This window comes from Pelophylax lessonae (genome assembly GCF_965119305.1).
Source record: "Pelophylax lessonae genome assembly, chromosome: 2".
NCBI classification, from domain to species: domain Eukaryota; kingdom Metazoa; phylum Chordata; class Amphibia; order Anura; family Ranidae; genus Pelophylax; species Pelophylax lessonae.
In genome coordinates this window covers 490,136,409-490,158,639 of record NC_138769.1, presented here as the reverse complement: position 1 = coordinate 490,158,639, position 22,231 = coordinate 490,136,409, and the positions used below count along the sequence as shown (strand labels likewise).

At 42.8% G+C, this 22,231-nt stretch overlaps 1 protein-coding gene across 15 annotated transcripts in view; it reads left to right on the top strand.

Moving 5' to 3' along the window:
• Positions 1 to 22,231, top strand: part of MBNL2 (muscleblind like splicing regulator 2) — a 300,532-nt gene that overhangs the window by 233,150 nt on the left and 45,151 nt on the right. For all 15 annotated transcript variants that reach the window (XM_082246638.1, XM_082246637.1, XM_082246635.1 and 12 more), the window contains one exon: positions 19,812 to 19,976. In XM_082246638.1, coding sequence (XP_082102764.1) covers positions 19,812 to 19,976 — 165 coding nt within the window. The remainder of the gene's footprint in view (positions 1 to 19,811; positions 19,977 to 22,231) is intronic.

Sequence of the window (22,231 nt, the reverse complement as noted above, 5' to 3'; positions counted from 1 at the left end):
CTTCAGCTTTTACTGTCACTGTTGAGTAGTTTTTTGGGGGTCAAGCTGGTCCTAATAAAATCTTTTCTTTTCTAACACCCATGGCCACTGTCAGTGCTGTATAAGTTGTACATAGCATCCCAAAACAAAATGCAGCTGCCTAGAACAAAATCGAGTTGGCCTGAGAGCTGCTCAGCAATTCACAGGAAGCCTTGTATTTTTTAACAATGAATACAAGTTTTCCTCTGAATAGCTGAGGTGGACGGATGAGGTCATGATCTCCATCTCAGCCAGTCAGAAGAAGTCTTGTATTCATTGATACAAATACAGTGGTCATTTTCTAAGCTAATAGGCAAGGGATTGTGAAACAAATGGCATTGGGGTATGTGGACCACTAAAGGGAACAAATACCAAAGCAAACATCTGACAGGAAGCAGCAGTTTTAATACTTCAGGGGCAACAGTAAAACTGAAAAAACTTTTAATAACATTCCTGGGGTATGCCCTTAGCTTGCCTGTGAAGTGACACATCTGTACGATGTATACAAACTACTGCAGCAAAACTGACACTTATAAACAAAAATAAAAGCTGGTTAAATTGACAACAAATGCCAGTTTCTGCAGCGTTCCGTTCGTAAGCAAATGGCCTGGGATTTCATTAATCAATATCAGACTCTTATCCTAGATGAGGATCTGATTAAGCCCCAATTCACATTAGTGCAATGACATTGCATGTGATTCGGAGTGCACTGCTCTGAAAATCACATGCGATGTCTGTGCGATGCAAATTCAGCCATACAGATTGTATGGCTGAATTTGCATGGGGTTTTGGGTCCGCAGCAGAATTGGATTGCATGGTGGTTCACACCTATGCGATCCAATTCATCTCCAAATGAACACTTCACACTGCGATATGCGAACTGATCTGGGGGTGTCGTTAACTTTGAATTGACACCCCCAATGATTCACATATGGCAGTGTGAACTGCCTGCGATTTGAATGTGATGCGGGAACCCGCAGTGGATTCGCAGGGTTCCCGAATGGCATATATGTGAACCGGTACTTACGGTGCATTCAGAAAGTATTCACAGCGCTTCACTTTTTCCACATTTTTTTATGTTATAGCCTTATTCCAAAATTGATTAAATTCATTATTTTCCTCAAAATTCTACACACAATACCCCATAATGACAACGTGAAAGAAGTTTGTTTGAAATCTTTGCAAATTAAATATAAAAAAAAAAAAAAAATCCCATGTACATTAGTATTCACAGCCTTTGCCATGACACTCAAAATTCAGTTGCATCCTGTTTCCACTGATCATCCTTGAGATGTTTCTACAACTTGATTGGAGTCCACCTGTGGTAAATTCAGTTGATTGGACATGGTTTGGAAAGGCACACACCTGTTTATAAAAAGGTCCCACAGTTAACAGAGCATGTCAGAGCACAAACCAAGCCATGAAGCCCAAGGAATTGTCTGTAGACCTCCAAGACAGGATTGTATTGAGGCACAGATCTAGGGAAGGGTACAGAAAACATTCTGCAGCATTGAAGGTCCCACTGAGCACAGTGGCCTCAGTTATCCGTAAATGGAAGAAGTTTGGAACCACCAAGACTCTTCCTAGAGTGGGCTGCCTGGTCAAACAGATTGATTCAGGGAAGAAGTGCCTTAGGGAGGTTACCAAGAACCCAATGGTCACTCTGACAGAGCTCCAGCATTTCTCTGTGGAGAGAGAAGAACCTTCCAGAAGAACAACCATCTCTGCAGCACTCCACCAATCAGGCCTGTATGGTAGAGTGGCCAAACAGAAGCCACTCCTCAGGAAAAAAGCACATGACAGCCCACCAGGAGTTTGCCAAAAGGCACCTGAAGGACTCTGACCATGAGAAACAAAATTCTCTGGTCTAATGGAACAAATTCTTTGGCCTGAATGGCAAGCATCATGTCTGGAAGAAACCAGGCACCGCTCATTACATGGCCAATACCATCCCTTCAGTGAAGCATGGTGGTGGCAACATCATTCAATTGGGGATGTTTTTAGGTGGCAGGAACTGGGAGACTAGTCAGGATTGTGGGAAAGATGAATGCAGCAATTTACAGAGACATCCTTAAAGCAGAGTTCCACCTAGAAAAAAAAAATACATAAAAATACCCCTGGGACAGTCAGGGCTAGTGCATTCCACAATGGATAGCCTCTGAACTGTCCCGGGTTGCACTTATCTGCAAGAAGAAATACTTACCTTGAAAATGTATTGTCCAGCGCTGCCATCTCAGGTGTGGGCAGCTTGAAGCCAGTGCGATCCTCTTCTGCGTCCTCTTCCGTCTTCTTCGTTCCTACGATGCACTGCACCGGCCCCGTCACCCGCCGTCACTTCCGGTGCTTCAGCGTCATCCCTGCACAGCTTCTGGGCATGCCCAGAAGCTGTTTAGCAAGGTATGACGGCGCCTGCACCGGAACTGACGTCGGGGCCGGTGCAGGCGCATTGATTCCTGGGAGCGATGACGTTCAGCTCCCAGGAATCATTGCAAGCCAGGAAGTGACGACGGGCCGTGGCCGCTGATGGGAGGAAGAGGAGGAAGTAAGGTGAGTATATTTTCTTCTAAACAAGGTAAGTAAAAAAAAAAAAATTGCTATTATCCATTTGTTTTTCAGGTGACCCCGGGCATGAAGATGGACCGAAGTCACATTTTAGGGTGGAACTCCACTTTAATGAAAACCTGCTCCAGAGCGTTCTGGACCTCAGACTGGGGGGAAGGTTCATCTTCTAACAGGACAACGACCCTAAGCAAAACAGCAAAGATAACAAAGGAGTGGCTATGGGACGACTCTGTGACTGTCCTTGAGTGGCCCGGCCAGATCCCAGACTTGAACCTGACTGAACATCTCTGAAGAGATGACTGTGGACCGATGCTCCCCATCAAACCTGATGGAGCTTGAGAGGTCCTGCAAAGAAGAATGGTAGAAACTGCCCAAAAATAGGTGTGCCAAATTTGTAGCATCATACTCAAAAAGACTTGAGGCTATAATTGGTGCCAAAGGTGCTGCAACAAAGTATTGCGTAAAGGCTGTGAATACTCATGTACATGGGATTTTTATTTTTTTTTAATCAATTTGCAAAGATTTCAAACAAATTTCTTTCCCCCAAGTCTAAAACTCTTCACCTTCATTTAGTTAAAGCGTAACTACACTTTCTCTAGCGCTCATTGACAGACGTAGTCCTCGGTGATACACCACCTTCGGTTATGTTGCCTCCACAGGAGCAGGACTAGACAGGAAATTAAAAAGCTCTGGCCACACCCTAGGGGCAGTCCCAGAGGGTATATCCTCTCTCTCTCTGCCTCAGCAAATCAGTTATTTTCTGTCTAGTTAGGAGTAAGGACCTAGATACCTTGCTGGGATCTTAGGTCCTGGCAAGATTTTTTTCTTAAAGGATTTTTTAGACAGCTTTTTTTCTCCAGTGTTCCTGTGAGATCTTCAAGCAAGAAAGCTGAACTGGGCGACGGGCTGGATGTTGAGATCCGGTGGTCACCCCAGTTCAGCCTACGAGCGCGTGCAGGCCATAGCTCCGCGCTGGGTCGGCCGCGACAAAGTCCCATTAAAGGACTGACCCCGCGAGTTAAACGTCTCGCTGAAACGCCAAAGACCATGAGTCACGGCGTCCATATCGGTCGACAGCCCTCCCGCCCCGGTGGAGAGGGGTACTGTCAGGAGTTGGTGCCCGCCTGGTTCCGGTATGGTGAGTAGTATGTTCCCCCTTTTCCCCTGACGGGTCTTGTGGTGAACGCGGGCCCCTCTCTGTATGGTAAGATAGAGTCCCTCTCTATCCTATAAATGACACAGATCCTCCTACTTTGAGTGTGATTTTATGTGCAAAAAGCCAGGAGGCTTGGTTTGGGAGCTAACAATCTAATTGTATACATGTTAAAAAGATTATAATCTGTGGCATTCTGGGAATCTTACGGTGATAAGAATAAGCTACCTACCAGTCAGAAGCCACGGACATGTAGACTGCCTTCCTAATCAGATCTCCAGCTATTAGCAGGCCTCCCGAATGGCCATGCGGTCCGCCAGGGCCGGTACCGCCAACCACGCCAAATCCCCATGCAGAGAGAGTGTTGTGTGCCCTGCAGCACACCGCTATTCAGTACAGGCCGCCGCCATTTTTTTTGCTGGATCGCACGAGCCGCCATTTTGGCGTGGCCTCGTGTCTCCAGCATGGGGGCGGCCATGTTTGAGGTGATCCAAACACCTCGTGGAGCTAGGGGAGGCGCCGGAAGGCGTGCAGAGGGGCGGAGCCGCCTCCTTTCTTCCTGGGCAGCCAGCCAAAAGACTTCCTGTTTGTCAGGACAGCGCTGTAACCTGTTGCAGTTAAACTCTGAGCATCAAGTGGTGAGCCTGGGGGTCTATCTCTCTCTCTCTCGATCGATAGGGATCCCTAGCAGGTAACACTAAGGGGCTTTTTGTGGCGCTGGGGGTCTGAAAAAAAAAAAAAAAAAGTTTTTTATTTTTGAATTATATTATCCAGGAAGTGACTGGAATTATCATGGACCCTGCCACACATATTCCCCCACCTGTTTCCCTCGAGGGGGCCACGGGACCCGCCGGTGCACAGAGTGTAGAGTCATTTACAGCAATTTTGGAGTCTATGGTGGCTCGGGTGGAGGCGGCCTGTCAGGGACGGGGGTCAAGGTAGCGACCCCCGCCTACCCCTATACTATCTGACACCTCTGACTCTGATTTAGAGATGGTCACTGCAGTTGCAGGTTCCTCTGCAAAGGCTGTTATCCCAGGTAAAGCCCCCTCAGACAGTGAGGAGGACGCTTCTTCTCCTGCTATAATTCAGGAAGAAGCATTGGTGGACGCACTAGTTGTGGCAGTGCAGGAAACCTTAAAACTTGAGGCTTTACCGGCAGAGGCAACTGAAACAGAGATTCCTTTTGGTACTAATAAGCCCATCAAAACGGTGAAGGTTTTTCCTGTACCCAAATGTTTCGGTAATCAGATTAAAGGAGAATGGGAGCATTCTAAACGTACCTTTACTATTTCCAAGCGTATTGCTAGACGCTATCCGTTTGAGGAATCAATCATTAAGAAATGGACGGTACCACCAGTGGTGGATCCACCTATTTCCAGGCTGAATAAAGCCACGGTTATCCCAGTGGAGGACACTTCGTCCTTTAAGGATCCGGTGGATCGAAAGATGGAAGCAGAGTCCCGCACCATCTTCTCTCTGATAGGGTCAGCATTTAGACCAGTAATTGTTATTGGTCTAGTTTCCCAGACACTTACGGAATGGGCGAAAATGGTACGCCAAGACCTTAGGGGAAAAGATATTCCCCAGGAGACATCTGATTTGATGGAACAGATTATACAAGGGCTACAGTTTATCTGTGACGCAGCCTTGGACACTACTCCCTTATTAGGGCATGCATCTATGTCAGCGGTGATCCTCAGACGTGTGCTGTGGTTAAAATGCTGGTCAGCTGACCTAGGTTCCAAAAAGACCTTGACAAATCTCCCTTTTCAGGGGAATCGTCTATTTGGGGCCAACCTAGATGAAATCATCAAGGATGCCACTGGGGGCAAGAGCACTTTTTTGCCACAGGCTGCTAAAGCTAAGGGACCTCGCAACAAGCGAGGACCTTTCTTTACCGCCCATAAAGGGCGCCCGGCTGGTACTAGCGGGAAAGGCAAGACTCCTCCAGGAGGGTTCAAGAAGGGCTGGTCGGACAAGCAGAGGACCAACCCAGCCAAACCCGAAGCAAAGGAGTACACAGCCTGAAGGTGCGCCCCCACCCGGTTTCAGGGTGGGGGGACGTTTTCACCGGTATTCAGGACATTAGATCGAGCTTCAACCACTACTACCGGTGCGATTCTTCCCTTCCAACATTTAAGTACTACAGGAAGCGGTAGTTACCGTTCCCTGAATAGATCTTTTCCTTTACCTTTTCCTAAGATTAGTCCCTATACCTCACAGGAATCGGATCTGGTTGACCAGATAGGCCAAGTAGCCTCTAGTCGGGTGACTTCGGTCCCTGAGGTTCAACCAGAAAAGATCACCCTTCCTGATAACAATCAGGTATCTGATAAATGTGTGGGAACAGAAAACGACCAGACTTTCTCGGATGGTCGGGGCCAGATACCTCTAGGGACGCCTGGTTCAGATTCTATCAGCGCCAGTGGTCCTAGAAATTCTAGGCTGGCCTCCTCAAGCCGGCCTGGCCGACTTGGACATGCTAGTCGCAGACGTTCCGTGGGAACTTCGTCTCAGGGAGTGTCTGTGGTCTCAAGGACCAATTTACCATCATGCTTTACAGTCGCTGGGTTTAATGGCCTGGCCATTGAGACCCAAGTACTGAAGGACAGAGGTTTGTCTACTTCAGTCATTCCTACCCTTATTAAAGCAAGGAAAGCGACTTCCAGCAAGGTCTATTATCACACATGGAAGACTTATATTGCGTGGTGCGAATCTTTAGGATTTCCTCCACGTACCTATTCGGTGACTCGAATATTGGCCTTTTTGCAACAAGGGGTTGAGCAGAAGCTAGCCTTGAGCACCATCAAGGGTCAAGTTTCAGCATTAGCAATCTTCTTTCAGAAGCCTTTAGCTACCAAGTCCTTGGTGCGGAATTTCATCCAGGGGGTGCGGCACCTGGCTCCTCCAGTCCGCGCGCCCTTACCGCCCTGGGATCTTAATTTGGTTTTGTCGGTTCTACAGAAACCTCCCTTTGAAAACATCAGGGAGATTCCCTTGCTTACTTTATCCCAGAAGGTGGCCTTCTTGGTGGCTATTACTTCTGCTCGCAGGGTGTCAGAACTGGCTGCATTATCATGCCAGTCCCCATACCTAGTGATTCATAGGGATAAGGTAGTACTTCATCCTAAGCCATCTTTTCTTCCTAAGGTGGTTTCAGATTTTCATCTGAATGAAGATATTGTACTACCTTCCTTGTGTCCTCAGCCCAAGCATCATCGGGAACATGCGTTGCATTCCTTAGATGTGGTTCGGGCAATCAGGGTATACCTGAAAGCTACGGAATCATTCCGCAAGACGGATTCACTTTTTGTGATCACGGATGGCCCCAGAAAGGGTTTGCCTGCATCTGCCGCGACTATTGCCAAATGGATTAGACAGACGGTGGTACAGGCTTATTCTATTAAGGGTCAGAGTCCTCCGTTCCCTGTTAGGGCGCACTCCACTCGAGCGCTCAGTACTTCCTGGGCCTTTCGCCATCAGGCGTCAGTGGTCCAGGTATGTAAGGCGGCCACCTGGTCGTCGGTACATACCTTTACAAAATTCTATAAAATTGATGTGACGGCATCGGCGGATGCCTCATTTGGCCGCAAGGTTTTGCAGGCTGCAATTTGAGGAGACCGGTGGTCTACCTCGAGGGTTTTTTTCTGTTTGAAAAAAAAAAAAAAAAAATAATTTTTCTCTTTTTTGTTGAGTCTCATCATTAAGGATGAGCATTGTAAACTTCTAGTTGGCACCGGTTGGGCCTTCTAGATTGGGATTTGATTTCCATTTTCCCACCCCTCATTTGTGATACTGCTCTGGGACGTCCCGAAGGTGGTGTATCACCGAGGACTACGTCTGTCAATGAGCGCTAGAGAAAAATGGATTTTTGTAAAATCTTACCGTAAAATCCTTTTCTCTTAGCTCATTGACAGACGTAGTCCCCGCCCCTCTGTTTTTGAGTTGGGTTGGGTTAAAATCTCTAAAGACTGCTTTTTCACATAACTGATTTGCTGAGGCAGAGAGAGAGAGGATATACCCTCTGGGACTGCCCCTAGGGTGTGGCCAGAGCTTTTTAATTTCCTGTCTAGTCCTGCTCCTGTGGAGGCAATATAACCGAAGGTGGTGTATCACCGAGGACTACGTCTGTCAATGAGCTAAGAGAAAAGGATTTTACGGTAAGATTTTACAAAAATCCATTTTTTGTTGAGAAAAAAATATTCCCCTCTGGGTGATCTATGTACATTACAAGGATTGTAACAAACCGTGTTACAGATTCTTACCTTTTGGTATTCTGAAGAAATCATTGTTTGTTCCTCTGTGCTGAGTGGGTCAAATGGGAGTGGTTTTATAATTATCTGTCAGCTGTGGCAGCTGCAGGGCTCTAATGAGAAAAGTTGCTGGTTCTGCATCCCTTTAGATGTGTTCCTATTGAAAGTATCTCACCAAAATTACTGACTTGTATCTTAGGCAGACTTCTGGGGAAATTGGTGAGCCATTCACACTAGCAGGAAATGTTTCAGGGGTGTGGTCAGTACACATTCTGTGTACAGAACAGCTCCAGGTAGCCATATTGCATTGCATTTTCAGAAAATTACAACAGCTATAGATTGAAAAGGAAAGGTACATCTTAATAACATTCAATTAAAATATGATTGTATACGCTATATCGTTTTTTCTTTATTTGCTATTTTTTTTCCCCCACGAAAGTGGAGTTACCCTTAAAAGTGAACATTATCTTTGCCAAGTAAACATTTTCTTATGCTTTACTAAATCAACCCTATGGAACAATCTTAATTTTTAGTAAGTGGTCATATTGTTTAAAGTACAGGAGACCACAAATTAGCAGAAAGAAGAAAATATGAATTATTTGATCAATCTGTATTTTCAATGTAATTGCTAGATGTACTGTATGTAGGCCACAGTAATGCAAGTGGTAGACTGTAGATGAATCCTGGTTCCTTTTATACCACTGCTACACCTTCTGTGCCATAATTCCATTGAAATGACTGTGTGTGTGGTCATTTTCAAACCTCATTAAAACACATGGTGACAGAGCCAGCCACCATTTTGCCTCTGAAACAGCTGGCCTGTGCCCAGAAAAACCAGTCAGGCACATCTGATGTCCTTCTCTCTCTGCCCCATGGTGATCCTTTGATGCATGTTCCCCTGCATGGGGACTATGAATATATAATTTCCACTAATCACTGGGATGGATAAGTATACAATACAATACATGCATGCATGTACATCCACTGACTTTGTGACCCTCGGGTCTTATCCAGTAACTTTGAGAACTCAAAGTCAGCTGATGGAATGAGAGCGATAAAACCAAATTTAACACACCTGCTCCCCATTTACAGCGCTTGTAACACTAACGAGTCACATGACACGGGGCCCAATTTGGACATTTTCACATAGGGGGTTTACTCCCTTTTTGTTGTCGACAGTTTAGACCTCAATGGCTGTGTTGAGTTGTTTTGAGGGGACAGCAAATGTACACTGTTATACAAGCTGTACACTCACTACTTTACATTGTAGCAAAGTGTAATTTCTTCAGTGTTGTCACATGAAAAGATATAATAAAATATTTACAAAAATTAGATGGGTTTACTCACTTTGGTGAGATACTGTATATAGTATCTCATAAAAGTGAGTAACACCCTTCACATTTTTGGTAAATATTTTATTAAGCCATTTTCCCTTCCCTGTGTCATGTGACTCGTTAGTGTTCTAATGGGGAGCAGGTGAAAATGGACAGCTCGCCCCCCAGCACCAGACGAGCAACTGACGTACCCCTACGTCGGTTTGTGCAGGAGGGGCTGCCTGCCGCAGTATAACTGTGGCTTGCGGTCCATAACTGGTTAATGAATAAGTAGACTCACCTGTAGTTGATTTTTAGTAAGCATCTTGTCTAAAATTTAGCTTGTGTGTATACAGTGGGGAAAATAATTATTTAATCCCCTGCAGAGTTTGTAAGTTTTCCCAATTACAAAGAAATTAAGGTTCTATAATTTTTTATCATAGGTGCATTTTAAATGATAGAGACAAAATATTGACCAAAAATCCAGAAAAAAAAAAACACACACACACATAATACAATTGAGTTGCAGTTCAGTGAGTAAAATGAGTATTTGATCCCCTATCAACTAACAGTAATTCTGGGTCCCACAGACTGGCTACAGTATGTGCTCATGTGGTACACTTAGTCCTGGCAAAGCTGCTTCTAAGGACAAATCATTGTGTATAAAAGACATCTGTCCACAGAATCTCTTCTATTCACACCCAACATCATGGGCAAGATTGTAGACCTGCACAAGGTTGGAATGGGCTACAAGACCATCCGCAAGAAGCTTGGTGAGAAGGAGACAACTGTTGGATCGATTATTCGCAAATGGAAGAAATATAAAATAACCATCAATTGCCCTCAGTCTGGTGCTCCATGCAAGATTTCGCCTCATGGAGTAAGGATGATCGTGAGAAAAGTGAGGTATCAGCCCAGAACTACACGGGAGGAGCTTTTGAATGATCTCAAAGCAGTTGGGGCCACAGTTACCAAACAAACCGTTGGTAAAACAAATCGCCATGGATTGAAATCCTGCAGGGCCCGCAAGGTCCCCCCCTCTTCAAGAAGGCACATGTACAGGCCCATCTGACGTTTTTAAATGAACATCTAAATGATTCAGGGACGGATTGGAAGAAAGTTCTGTAGTTAAATGAGACCAAAATTTAACCCCTCAGTATTCACTCTCCGTATTTGGAGGAAGAAAAATGCTGACTGTGACCCTAAGAACACCATCCCTACAGTCAAGTACGGAGGTGGAAACATTATGCTTTGGGGCTGTTTCTTTGCTAATGGTACTGGCTGACTTTGCCGCATTGAGGAGCCAATAAAAGGGGCCTTGTATTGTAAAATCTTGAATGGGGACTTTCTTCCCTCAGCCAGAACACAAGATGGATTGTGGATGGGTCTTCCAGCAGGACAACAATGACCCAAAACATACCCCCCCCCCCCCATGCAGCAAAGGAGTGTCTTAAAAAGAAGCTCATTAGGGTCATGGAGTGGCCTAGTCAGTCCAGACTTTAACCACTTAAGCCCCGGAAGATTTTACCCCCATTCCGACCAGGGGGTATTTTGCGATTCGGCACTGCGTGACTTTAACGGACAATTGCGCGGTCGTGCGACGCTGTACCTAAACGAATTTGGCGTCCTTTTTTTCCCACAAACAGAGCTTTCTTTTGGTGGTATTTGATCACCTGTGCGATTTTTTGATCACGCGCTATAAACAAAAAAAGAGCGTCAATTTTGCAAAAATAACAATATTTTTCAAATTTTTTTATATGAAATTCCCCCCAAAAAAAATGTAAAAATCAAAATTTTTTAACATTTTCGGCCAATTTGTTTTATGCTACATATGTTTGGTAAAAAAAATCGCAAAAAGCGTATTTTGATTGGTTTGCGCAAAAGTTATCGCGTTTACTAACAAAGGGAAAGATTTTTGTCATTTTTGTTGTTTTTTTTTTAACGCGTAATGGCGGCGATCTGCGATTTTTTTTTTTTTTTTTTTTTTTTTTTTTTGCGGTACTGCGACATTGCGGCGGACAGATCGGACCCTTGACTGACATTTTTGACACTTTTGGGGTTACCAGTGACATTTCTACAGTAATCAGTGCTATATATATGCACTGTTACTGTAAAAATACACTGGTAGTGAAGGGGTTAACTTTATTTGGGAGGGAGGGGCTGTGTGTGTCCCTAGGGGCGTGCTTTCTACTGTGATTGGCTGTGGCTTCAGCTGTAAGGACACTGATCAACGGATCTACATAGTAGATCCATGTGATCAGTGTCTTTGCAGCGAGGAGAATGACATTCTCCCTCTCCCCCGCCGATCGCCGAGTGGCCGGCGGACATCGGGTCCGCTGGTCACACGCGCGGGGGGGTCCGTGACCACGCGGGAGCGGGAGCGCGCCTCCGGGGGCGCGCGCTCGCTCCCTAGACCCTCACAAGCAAGCAACGTAGCCCTACGTTAGTTTGCCTGTGAGGGGCTGACCGCCGACGTAGATAGTCGTGCGGCGGTCGGCAAGTGGTTAATCCTACAGAAAATTATGGAGGGAGTTGAAACTTTGAGTGGCCAGGCGACAGCCAAGACACCTTAAGCATTTAGAAATCTGTAAAGAGTGAACCAAAATCCCTCCTGAGATGTGAGCAAACCTGGTAACCAACTACAAAAAACATTTACTTCTGTGCTTACCAACGAGGGTTTCTCGACCAAGTACTAAGTCTTGTTCTGCTTGGGGATCAAATATTCATTTTACTCACTGAACTGCAACTCAATTTATAACATTTGTATTGTGTTTTGTGTTTTTCTGGATTTGTGGTTGATATTCTGTCCCTGACATTTAAAATGCACATATTAAAAGAGTTATAGACCCTTCATTCCTTTCGAAGTGGGCAAACTTACAAAATCTGCAGGGGATCAAATAATTATTTACCCCACTGCATGTTGTGTGTGTGTGTGTGTGTATAATTATATATTCAGGAACTGCTTCTATTACTGCACAGGATCCAATCGGTCTCTTTCATTTACCTGATTTATATGGTCTGATTTTAATCTGACTGGTTTTTAAAACAGTACAGTTCTGCAAGACATTCAAATAGAGGTCCACCTTATGCTTGGTGTAAAAGGACCCCATGCTCTGCCAAAGGCTTTTTTTTCATTTGTGTTTTTATAGTGTCTGGAGAATATCTTTTATGCTACAGCCGTTAAGACCTGTTGCAGATGAGAATAGGTGGGGAACTAATAAGTATATGCAGCCACCACTGTTTTTTGCTATTTCGACAGGGTCAGTGTGTTGTGAGCTTGGTTTATACATGAGAGCCTTTGTGTATGTTTCACCACAGGACAGAACAAGTATTTAAACCAACATACATAAACCTCATATTTTTTACCTGCAGCCTTCCAGCTCCTGGAAAATGACAAGTGATGTGGGTTGATTTGGCAAAACTTACTTTTTCATTTTGGATAGGGTAAGGTAGATTTATAACCCCCCCTGCAAAAAAATGTACTAAAAGCTGTGCAGCATGCATAATTGTATGCACGTAGTGGTAATTATGTGCATATAATTATGCATATGGCAGGATTCTATTTGCATTGTTAAATTATAAACCAACATGGAGCTGGCTTATAAATTGGCAGTGGATTGTCACCAAAATAACAGAAAACCCCCACAGCTTGGGGTTCCAAACAGACACTCAGGCATGTAGCATGGCTGAACAGATAATTCTCCTGCGCTTAGTCGCTGTGCTATAAGGTAAGCTATGTTGATGGCGTCTAGGTTCTTGCTACCCTCTCAGGACCATGGCCATCTACATCACTAGGAGACAATAAAAACAAGAGAAGGGCACACCAACCTAGTGCAACAACATAAAACATTTATTGAAGAATGAAGAGTTCCATACATCATGCTCTTAAATGCATGCTGTAAATACGCATATAAAATCCTAATACGGTCAGGTGACTCGGATCCTTTTCTGTATAGCAGGAGGACTGGAAGGCGTCCATGCTGGTAGGGCTGATGTGTTTTAAGGGAGAACCCTCTTTATCAGAGCCACAATTCCAAATGACCTGCTACACAAATAAATAGCGCAGCAGTGCAGACAGGACTTCTCACATCATTAACATGTAAACAAAAATTTTACCTAAAAGACCACACTAATGACCCATATACATCAAACCATAGTCAGTGCCAACTGTAAAATGAATGCTATGGTATAGTGATTGGTGGTGTCATAAAAGTCAAAATGCTGTATCCACCTAAAATGCAGCTAAAATACTAATAACCAGTGGGCGCCACCTTACCTTACTATATCACAATTATCCTTTTCTGAGGGGGTCTCACTCATGGCCCACTCATGGTCTCACTCATGGATTCCAAGGAGGGGGTTTCGCTCATGGCCCCAATGTGTGTCCCATGACAGATGCGGGATACTCTCCCAGACCACGCCAAACTCCCTTGGATCGCAGGCTGTCCACGGGAACCCGGAAGTTCTGATGTGCGTGCGTTCTACCGGCTAATGCTGGCTTCAACCGACATTGCATCCGACTCGATCGGGAGCCCAGAAATAATGAGTCAACCAAGCGGCTCGGGGAAGTCCTCGCCCACGGGTGCAAAGGCACATTGGTCACAACTGTCCCCATAGGAGGAGTGTACAATACCCAGGGAACCATAACCATGGGTCACTCAAACAGTGGACTTATTATCAAATAGAATTGTAAAATATTGTAAAAAATATGTATAAAAAGTCAGAAGGGTTAAAAAATATATATTTAAAAGGCTATAATGATGTTTGCAAACTGTCATTTATAGAGGCCATAAGAATGCCAGAACCTCCCAGAAATGCTCCTACTCAGGTGGATAAATATGATCACATACAATTGTATAGGGGAAAAAGGAAGGCAACCACCACCATTAGTCTAGGAGGTACCTACATGGGACACTGGTTGGAAAACGACCAGGCTTCCTAAAAATAGTGTCCCACATCTCTGTCGCGGGACACACACTGGGGCCATGAGTGAGACCCCCTCCTTGGAGCCCATCTTGGAAAAGTATAATTGTGCTATAGTAAGGTAAGGTTGCACCCACTGGTTATTAGTATTTTAGCTGCATTTTAGGTGGATACAGTATTTTGACTTTTATGACACAACTAATCACTGTACCATAGCACTCATTTTGACTATGGTTTGATTTATATGGGTTACTAGTGTGGTCTTTTAAGTTAAATTTAATTAAATCAATTTAATTTTTTACATGTTAATGATGTTCAAGGGGCGGGACCGACCTATGTGGGACGTCCTGTCTGCTCTGCTGCGCTATTTATATGTGTAGCAGATTATTTGGAATTGTGGCTCTGATAAAGAGGGTTCTCCATTGAACGGCATCAGCCCTACCAGCATGGACGCCTTCCAGTCCTCCTGCTATACCAAAAAGAATACTAGTCTTGGATGTCACCTGACCGTATTAGGATTTTATATGCGTATTTACAGCATGCGTTTGTGAGTATGATGTATGGAAGTCTTTATTCTTCAATAAATGTTTTATGGTGTTGCACTAGGTTGGTGCGCCCTTCTCTTGTTTACGTAGCCTGGGTGGCCAGGAAAGGAAGATCAGCAATTGTGAAATAGACAAACATACTTACTGGCTTTTAAAACAAACCCGTTCTGATCTGTACACACCGCACTCCTACCTCGAAATTACAGATTCCCGGGTGTGGTCATTTACATTTACCGCTGGGTTTCCTAGGTGACATCCTTAACCAAATTTGATCAGTTATTTCACCAGGAATTCCCAACCCCATTTTAGTGCCATGAGTGTATCCTGTACAGATCACCCAAATTCCTTGACTTCAGTGGTGTCCTTATTTAAGGTATTTGCCAAATTTTAGCGTGTTCAGCCAATGAATCTAACATGGACATGTTTGAGCAGCACTAGTTAACTGCAACGTCAGAAACAGTCTATTATAAAGTTCAATAATATTTCTGTGGTAATTTTGTTTCAGCAGGCTTTTCTTGATCCTTCAGTCTGCCATTATGTGCAGGTAATTTTCTTAAATTAATATAGTATACTTTAATAGAAGCCAGGGTCTGTGTAAACTTTGCTCATCTTCTCCTTACGGCCAGATGAGACACAAAGCTGACTCAGAAGATATTTGCTCAGGAGGATAAAGTAGCCCAGACTGCCCATGAGCAGCTTAGCTATCTGATACATGAAGATCTGTTAATAAACTGAAATAAAGCCGAGGTGGCCATCTGTCAGGATGTTGTGTCCAGCACCTCCTTTTGGCATGTACAAAAGGCCTTTCATCAACCTGTGATATGTTAAAGTGTAGGAGGGAGCTGCTCTGAAATAAAAGTCCCTAAGATGGCTTCAAGCGCAAGTATTTCATACGTTTTTCACAATAAAAAAAAAAAACTTCTGCCAGTAAATGTTGATTTAATACATGAGACTGTGTAGTAATTTCTTTTAAATAAACTTTTCTCTGATTTTGAATGACTCCCAATATGTCCAGGTGGCCTATATTTTACAGTATGTAATATGTCATGGTAATCAAAGGGTTTTAATAGGTTCTGTGTTCAATTGGCAAGTGGGGAACTTGGCAAGTTCATCAGTCTCCTTCTGAATTTATTGTCAATGGAGAGGCGGGTACCTTGAGAACAGGAGATCCCCCATCTACAGCAAATGGGAGGCATCATAATTCGATTTATACTGCTGATGTCTCCATAATTTGGACCTGATGTCTTAGTGTATATACAGACACAAAATTTTCTTAAAACCTCCTTGTGACAATAAAAAAAGTAAATAAAAAAAAAAAAAAGAAAAACTATAATAAAATCACAAAAAAGCACAATAAAATAAGAAAAATATACACAATGAACATTTACACAAATAGGATCCACAGATAAAAAAAGACTTTTGTTACACTACATAAAATTACAAGAGCACAGGTTAAAAATAAGTTTAGAGGCCTCATTTTAGTACAGTGCTGAATAGATGAAAGTTTTTAGCGCCAGCCATTTATTTATAGATCTTTTGCACATCTTTAATTTTTGTTTTACATTTTTAAACTTTGTGCAAATTTAGATTATCGTTTTTTTGTGTTTCTAAACAATATTACTTAAAATTAAATATAATTTTAATGAACATTTATGCAGCTCTCTGGACCATAGGCTTATTACCAAGCTCAACGGCCATTTCACGCCAAGCGCATCATCAAGCTCCTGATGATGCGCTTGGCGTGAAACGGCCGTTGAGCTTGGTAATAAGCCTGAGGCCCAGCTGATATTCTACGTTTCGGTTTGCGGCACCAGATGTAAGGGTATTTCTCTTACGTCCTCAGACAGTCGCCGCCCCTCATATAGTCTTCACCAATGCTATTGACTTCCGCTCCGCAGGAGTAGCTAAGGGAGCTAGTAGCTAGGGGAGCTAGTAGCTAGCTATATGAGGGGCGGCGACTGTCGGAGGATTTAGAGAAAGGAATTTTACGGTAGGATTTTACAAAAATTCAGTTTTTTGCACTACAAGCTCCTTATTGCACTTTATTGGACCTTTTGATTTTAAATATTCTCGACAGTTTTTTCTGCACAATGTTTCTTTTTTTTTATGATTGGAACAATGGTTCTTTTATCTTGTTATATTTTCTTGTATTTTACTTTTAATAAATACTACACTGAGTATTTTCTCTGATATTTGATCATTTACCCGGTGCGGCTGGCCGAGACATCCCTGTTTTGCCCTATTTTGATGTTTGAGAGATACATCACAGTCTGACAGTGGCAATCCGAGAGGAAAGATATCATCACTTGAGGCCATAATTGCTGTCCTATAATTTAGACAGCAGTTAGCTTTGGTGAGTTTGCATTTCACTTATTCGGTGGAGGCAAATATTGCACGGGTGATATATGATATTTTCTACACTTGGCAACAGAGAACTTTCATCATTTGGCACCTGGATTTATTTTTCTGGACACCTTCATATGACCAAGGACACTTTATCATATATGTTTATCCATATTTTATTTACTGAGCAACCAAGAACTTTTTTATTCACATTTATTTGATATGGACACGTCATTGGATTCATTTGTTTTTGCAATTTCGTTTGTTGATTGGATGATGAACACATGATTTGAGATTCATCAATTTTTGCTTATAGTACTGCAATTTCCTTTCTATATTTACATTAGTGTTAGTATATTGCCGCTTCTTACACGCTGCTTATATTCTTGTTGGAAGCTGACATCACTTTATGAATATTATAAAGCAAAATCGGTCTGGGTTTCTGATATGCAAAGCCTAAATGCATCACTCAGCAACAGAAGGGTTAGTGGAGGTAGAAATGTGAGGTTACTGAGGAACCGTGAATTTAACTATAACATGTATACTCTTACAATAATATTGAAGTGATACTAAACTTAAAACAAAAATCTCGGCTTGATCAGATGCTTTGGAAGGAACAGGAGAGAGATGGGATCTCTCTATAAAGAGGACCTGTCACTGCCTATGTTATCACAAGGGATGTTGTTCATCCCTTGTGATAGCAATAAAATGTAATTAAAAAAAAAAGATAAATAAAATAATAATAAAGTGAGTGCTCACATGCAAATGCTAACACGCACATAGGCCTGCAGGCATATGTAAACAGTGATCACACCACATATAAGATATCCTCGCAATAATTATAGCGCCAGACCTCGTGTGTAACTGTAAACTGTTAACCTGTAAAGATACAGGATATGCATATGGGCTTAATAAGGTTAGAAAGATTAACTCTAAGTAGCTCTGTAGTTTTACTGCAGCAGTTTTGAGACAAAACATTTGCACATTTACTGTAAATATCTTTATTTTATTAAAGAGTGACTGCCGCTCTAACACCCCCCCCCCCCCCTCGAAGAGCAAAGGGACTGGAACGTATGACGTAAGCATGCTACTTGCCACTGGAGTGGAGATTCTACCCTAAGCTTTACAGAAGCTGGTGTGGGTATTTTATGCTACCAATTTCATAATTGGCCTTTAATAAAATTTTTGTATTAGAGACTTAATTTAAACATTTGGTTAGCACTGCACCTGCACATGAGTTGGGGACCTTTAGATTGTAAGCTCCTTGTGGGCAGGGACTGATGTGAATGTATACTATTTGTAAATGCTGCATAACTTGACAGCGCTATATAAATACCTGTAATAATAACCGCAGCTTTGGTGAGGTTATCCTTGAGCTCCTTCCCCTTTCCTCAGTGAGTATGTTCCTTCTGAAGCAAAAGAACTCTGGCTCAGAGTTTTGCCCTGGCCTCTGCTACTAGGATGTGCACAGGATTACAGATAGCTGATATCAATATAAATTGTCCAGAGGTGCACTGCCCTTATTCATGATCATTGTTGATGATGTGAGCCTATTATAATTATTCACACCAGTGCTATTGCTGTTTGTCCACTATCTCCTACAGCAAGTATTTCTAGACATTGAAGCTATATGGGCAGGCACTCCTATTCTGGAGACGTAGTCATGGTTGATGTGAGCCTATTCTAATTAGTCATACCAGTGTTATTGCTGTTTGTCCATTCTCTCCTAATGCAAGTGTTTCTAGACATTGCAGCTATATGGGCAATCGCTCCTATTCTGGAGACGTGGTCATGGTTGATGTGAGCCTATTATAATTAGTCATACCAGTGTTATTGCGGTTTGTCCATTGTCTCCTAATGCAAGTGTTTCTAGACATTGTAGCTATATGGGCAATCACTCCTATTCTGGAGACGTGGTCGTGGTTGATGATGTGAGCCTATTATAATTAGTCATACCAGTGTTATTGCGGTTTGTCCATTCTCTCCTAATGCAAGTGTTTCTAGACATTGTAGCTATATGGGCAGGCACTCCTATTCTGGAGACGTGGTCATGGTTGATGATGGTGAGAATAACGTAATTGCTTTTTGTCCATGCTCTCTTACCATAAGTGATTCTGTGTTCTGCACAGTAAATTAGCATGGTCTGACAATGGGGCTTTAGGGTTGATTTACTAAAGGTAAATCGATTGTGCAGTTGCACTCATTTTTCCCAGAGCTTAGTAAATGCGGTGAAGCTTCGCTTTGTAAATAATACCCAGATGCAAGGAAAATTTTAAAAAGCTAAATTTTTGCTTGCACGTGATTAAATGATGGAACTCAACAGAGCTTCGCAAAGCTCCAGGGAAAATGAGTGCCAACTGCCCTTGTGAAGTGTACAGTATATTTGTGTTTAGTACATTTTGTTACTGACCATGCTAGTGTGTACTGTGCAGGAATCCAAAGCACTAGAGAGCAAACCAGCAGAAATAGAATGGTTAAGCTGATATCCTCATCATTGTTGCCAGTCCAGTAGTGTTTGCTTCCGAGACCTACACACACTAGTACGGTGAGTGACACAGAGCCTTTGTGACTGACTGCTGGAGTCACTAGTAAGGGGGGTGCTCATGTCATGTGTAATTTACATAGCCTAATGTTTTATTCCCTTTACATCTCATTTGAAAGACAAAGTGCCAGATCTAACAGAACAATATTTTTTCAGGGACGATGCTCAAGGGAGAACTGCAAATATCTTCATCCGCCAACGCATCTAAAAACCCAGCTAGAAATAAATGGCAGGAACAATCTTATTCAGCAGAAAACAGCTGCTGCCATGCTTGCCCAGCAGATGCAGTTCATGTTCCCGGGTACACAGCTGCAGCCAATGGTGAGTAAGCTTTCCATGCTGGATATAGACCCTAGTAAACATCTGTCCACATGTACTTTGTGTTTTGGTGTAGTTGTAATTCCTTTTTTTTTTTTTTCTGTTCCTACAAATTGCTGTTAAACAACGTTCTCCTGGAAAGAGTTACCAGGAAAATTGAGAGGCTGCAGGATTGACATGTCTAGTTTTACACACAGGTGTTAATCAACATCACTATGCACGTGTGTGTTTGTGTTTCTTTGTGCTTGATTACTCTAGTAGTAGTTAGTAGCTGCTGTAAACATAGATCAGTTTGGCACTATACAAGCCAGTGAGACCTGCTGAATATCCCCAGATTTGCAGATTAATATCCCCAGATACACATTTACACAGGTACAAATTGTCTGGCAAATGGAATGGTTTCATGCTTGTTAATATTTTTAAGAATGAAACCATTTTACTGTTGTATTAAACACAACTTGTATATTGTTTTTAATGGTTAACCACTTCAGCTCCGGAAGGTTTTACTTCCTTAACCACTTAAGCCCCGGAGGATTTGGCTGCTCAAAGACCAGGCCCTATTTTGCGTTTCGGCACTGCGTGACTTTAACTGACAATTTCGCGGTCGTGCGACACTGTACCCAAATGAAATTGACGTCCTTTTTTTCCCACAAACAGAGCTTTCTTTTGGTGGTATTTGATCACCTGTGCGATGAAATTCTAAAAAAAAATGTAAAAATTTAATTTTTTTAACATTTTAGGCCAATTTCTATTCTGCTACATGTTTTTTGGTAAAAAAAATCGCAATAAGGGGATTTTGATTGGTTTGCGCAAAAGTTATTGCGTTTACTAACTACGGGAAAGATTTATGTAATTTTTATTGTTTTTCTTTTTAACTAGTAATGGCGGCGATCTGCGATTTTTTTTTTTTTTTTTTTTTTTTTTTTTTCTTGCGGGACTGCGACATTGCGGCAGACAGATCGGACCCCTGACTGACATTTTTGACACTTTTTTGGGGGTACCAGTGACATTACTACAGTAATCAGTGCTATAAATATGCACTGTTACTGTAAAAATGACACTGTCAGGGAAGGGGTTAACTTTATTGGTGATCAAGGGGTTAAATGTGTCCCTAGGGGCTGTTAGGGGGCGTGGCTAGTGAAGTAACCAGAGAGACATGCGATCCTATATAGCAGGATCGCATAGCCTCTGTGCCTACTTCAGTGAGAATGACAGACGGCTGTGTTTACATCAGCCGTCTTGTCTTTCTCCCTCTCCTGCGGGAGATCGCGAGTGGGCGAGCGACTTGGTACTACGTCGCTTTGCCTGTAAGTGGCTGACTGCCGCAGTAAATATACAGGAGGCGGTCGGCAAGTGGTTAATGACCAGGCCATTTGTTTGTGATACGCCACTGCGTTACTTTAACAATTGCGTGCTCGTGCGACGCTGTTTCCAAATAAACTTTGTCCTTTTTTTTTCCTCACAAATAGAACTTTCTTTTGGTGATATTTGATCACCTCTGCAGTTTTTATTTACGGTATTTATTTTTTTTTTAAACAAAAAAAGAACCACATTTAAAAAAAAAAAATAATAATTTTTTATGTTCTGCTATAAAAAATACCCAATAATTTTTTTTTAAAAAAAAATCAAATTTTTTCATTAATTTAGGCCAATATGCATTCTGCTACATATTTTTGGTAAAACAAAATCCTAATAAGTATATATTGATATGCGCAAAAGTTATAGCATCTACAAACTAGGGGATAGATTTATGGACTTATTTTTATTATTATTATTAGTAATGGCCAGCAGCGATTTTTAAGGGGGCTGCGACATTGCGGCGGACAAATCTGACATTTTTTGGGGACCAGTGACACCAATACAGTGATCAGTGCTAAAAGAAATGCACTGTTACTGTATAAATTACACTGGCACGGAAGAGGTTAACACCAGGGGGGATCAAGGGGTTAAGTGTGCTCCTATGGAGTGCTTTCTAACTGTGGGGGCAGTGGATGCACTAGAGGAAAAGAGAGATTTGTGTTTCAGCTTATATGAAACACGCGATATCTCTCTTCCGCTATGACAGAACGGCAGTCTGCCTTGTTTACATTCTGCCAAACAATCGGCGGGTCCCCGGCGGCTATCCAATCACAGCGGGAGCGGCACTCCAGCAGTGCGCACGTTCCCAACATCTCCTGCACAAAATCACGCACATGTACATAATTTTGCGCAGCCGGACTGCCCTGCCGCAGTATATATGTGGCAAGCGGTCAGGAAGT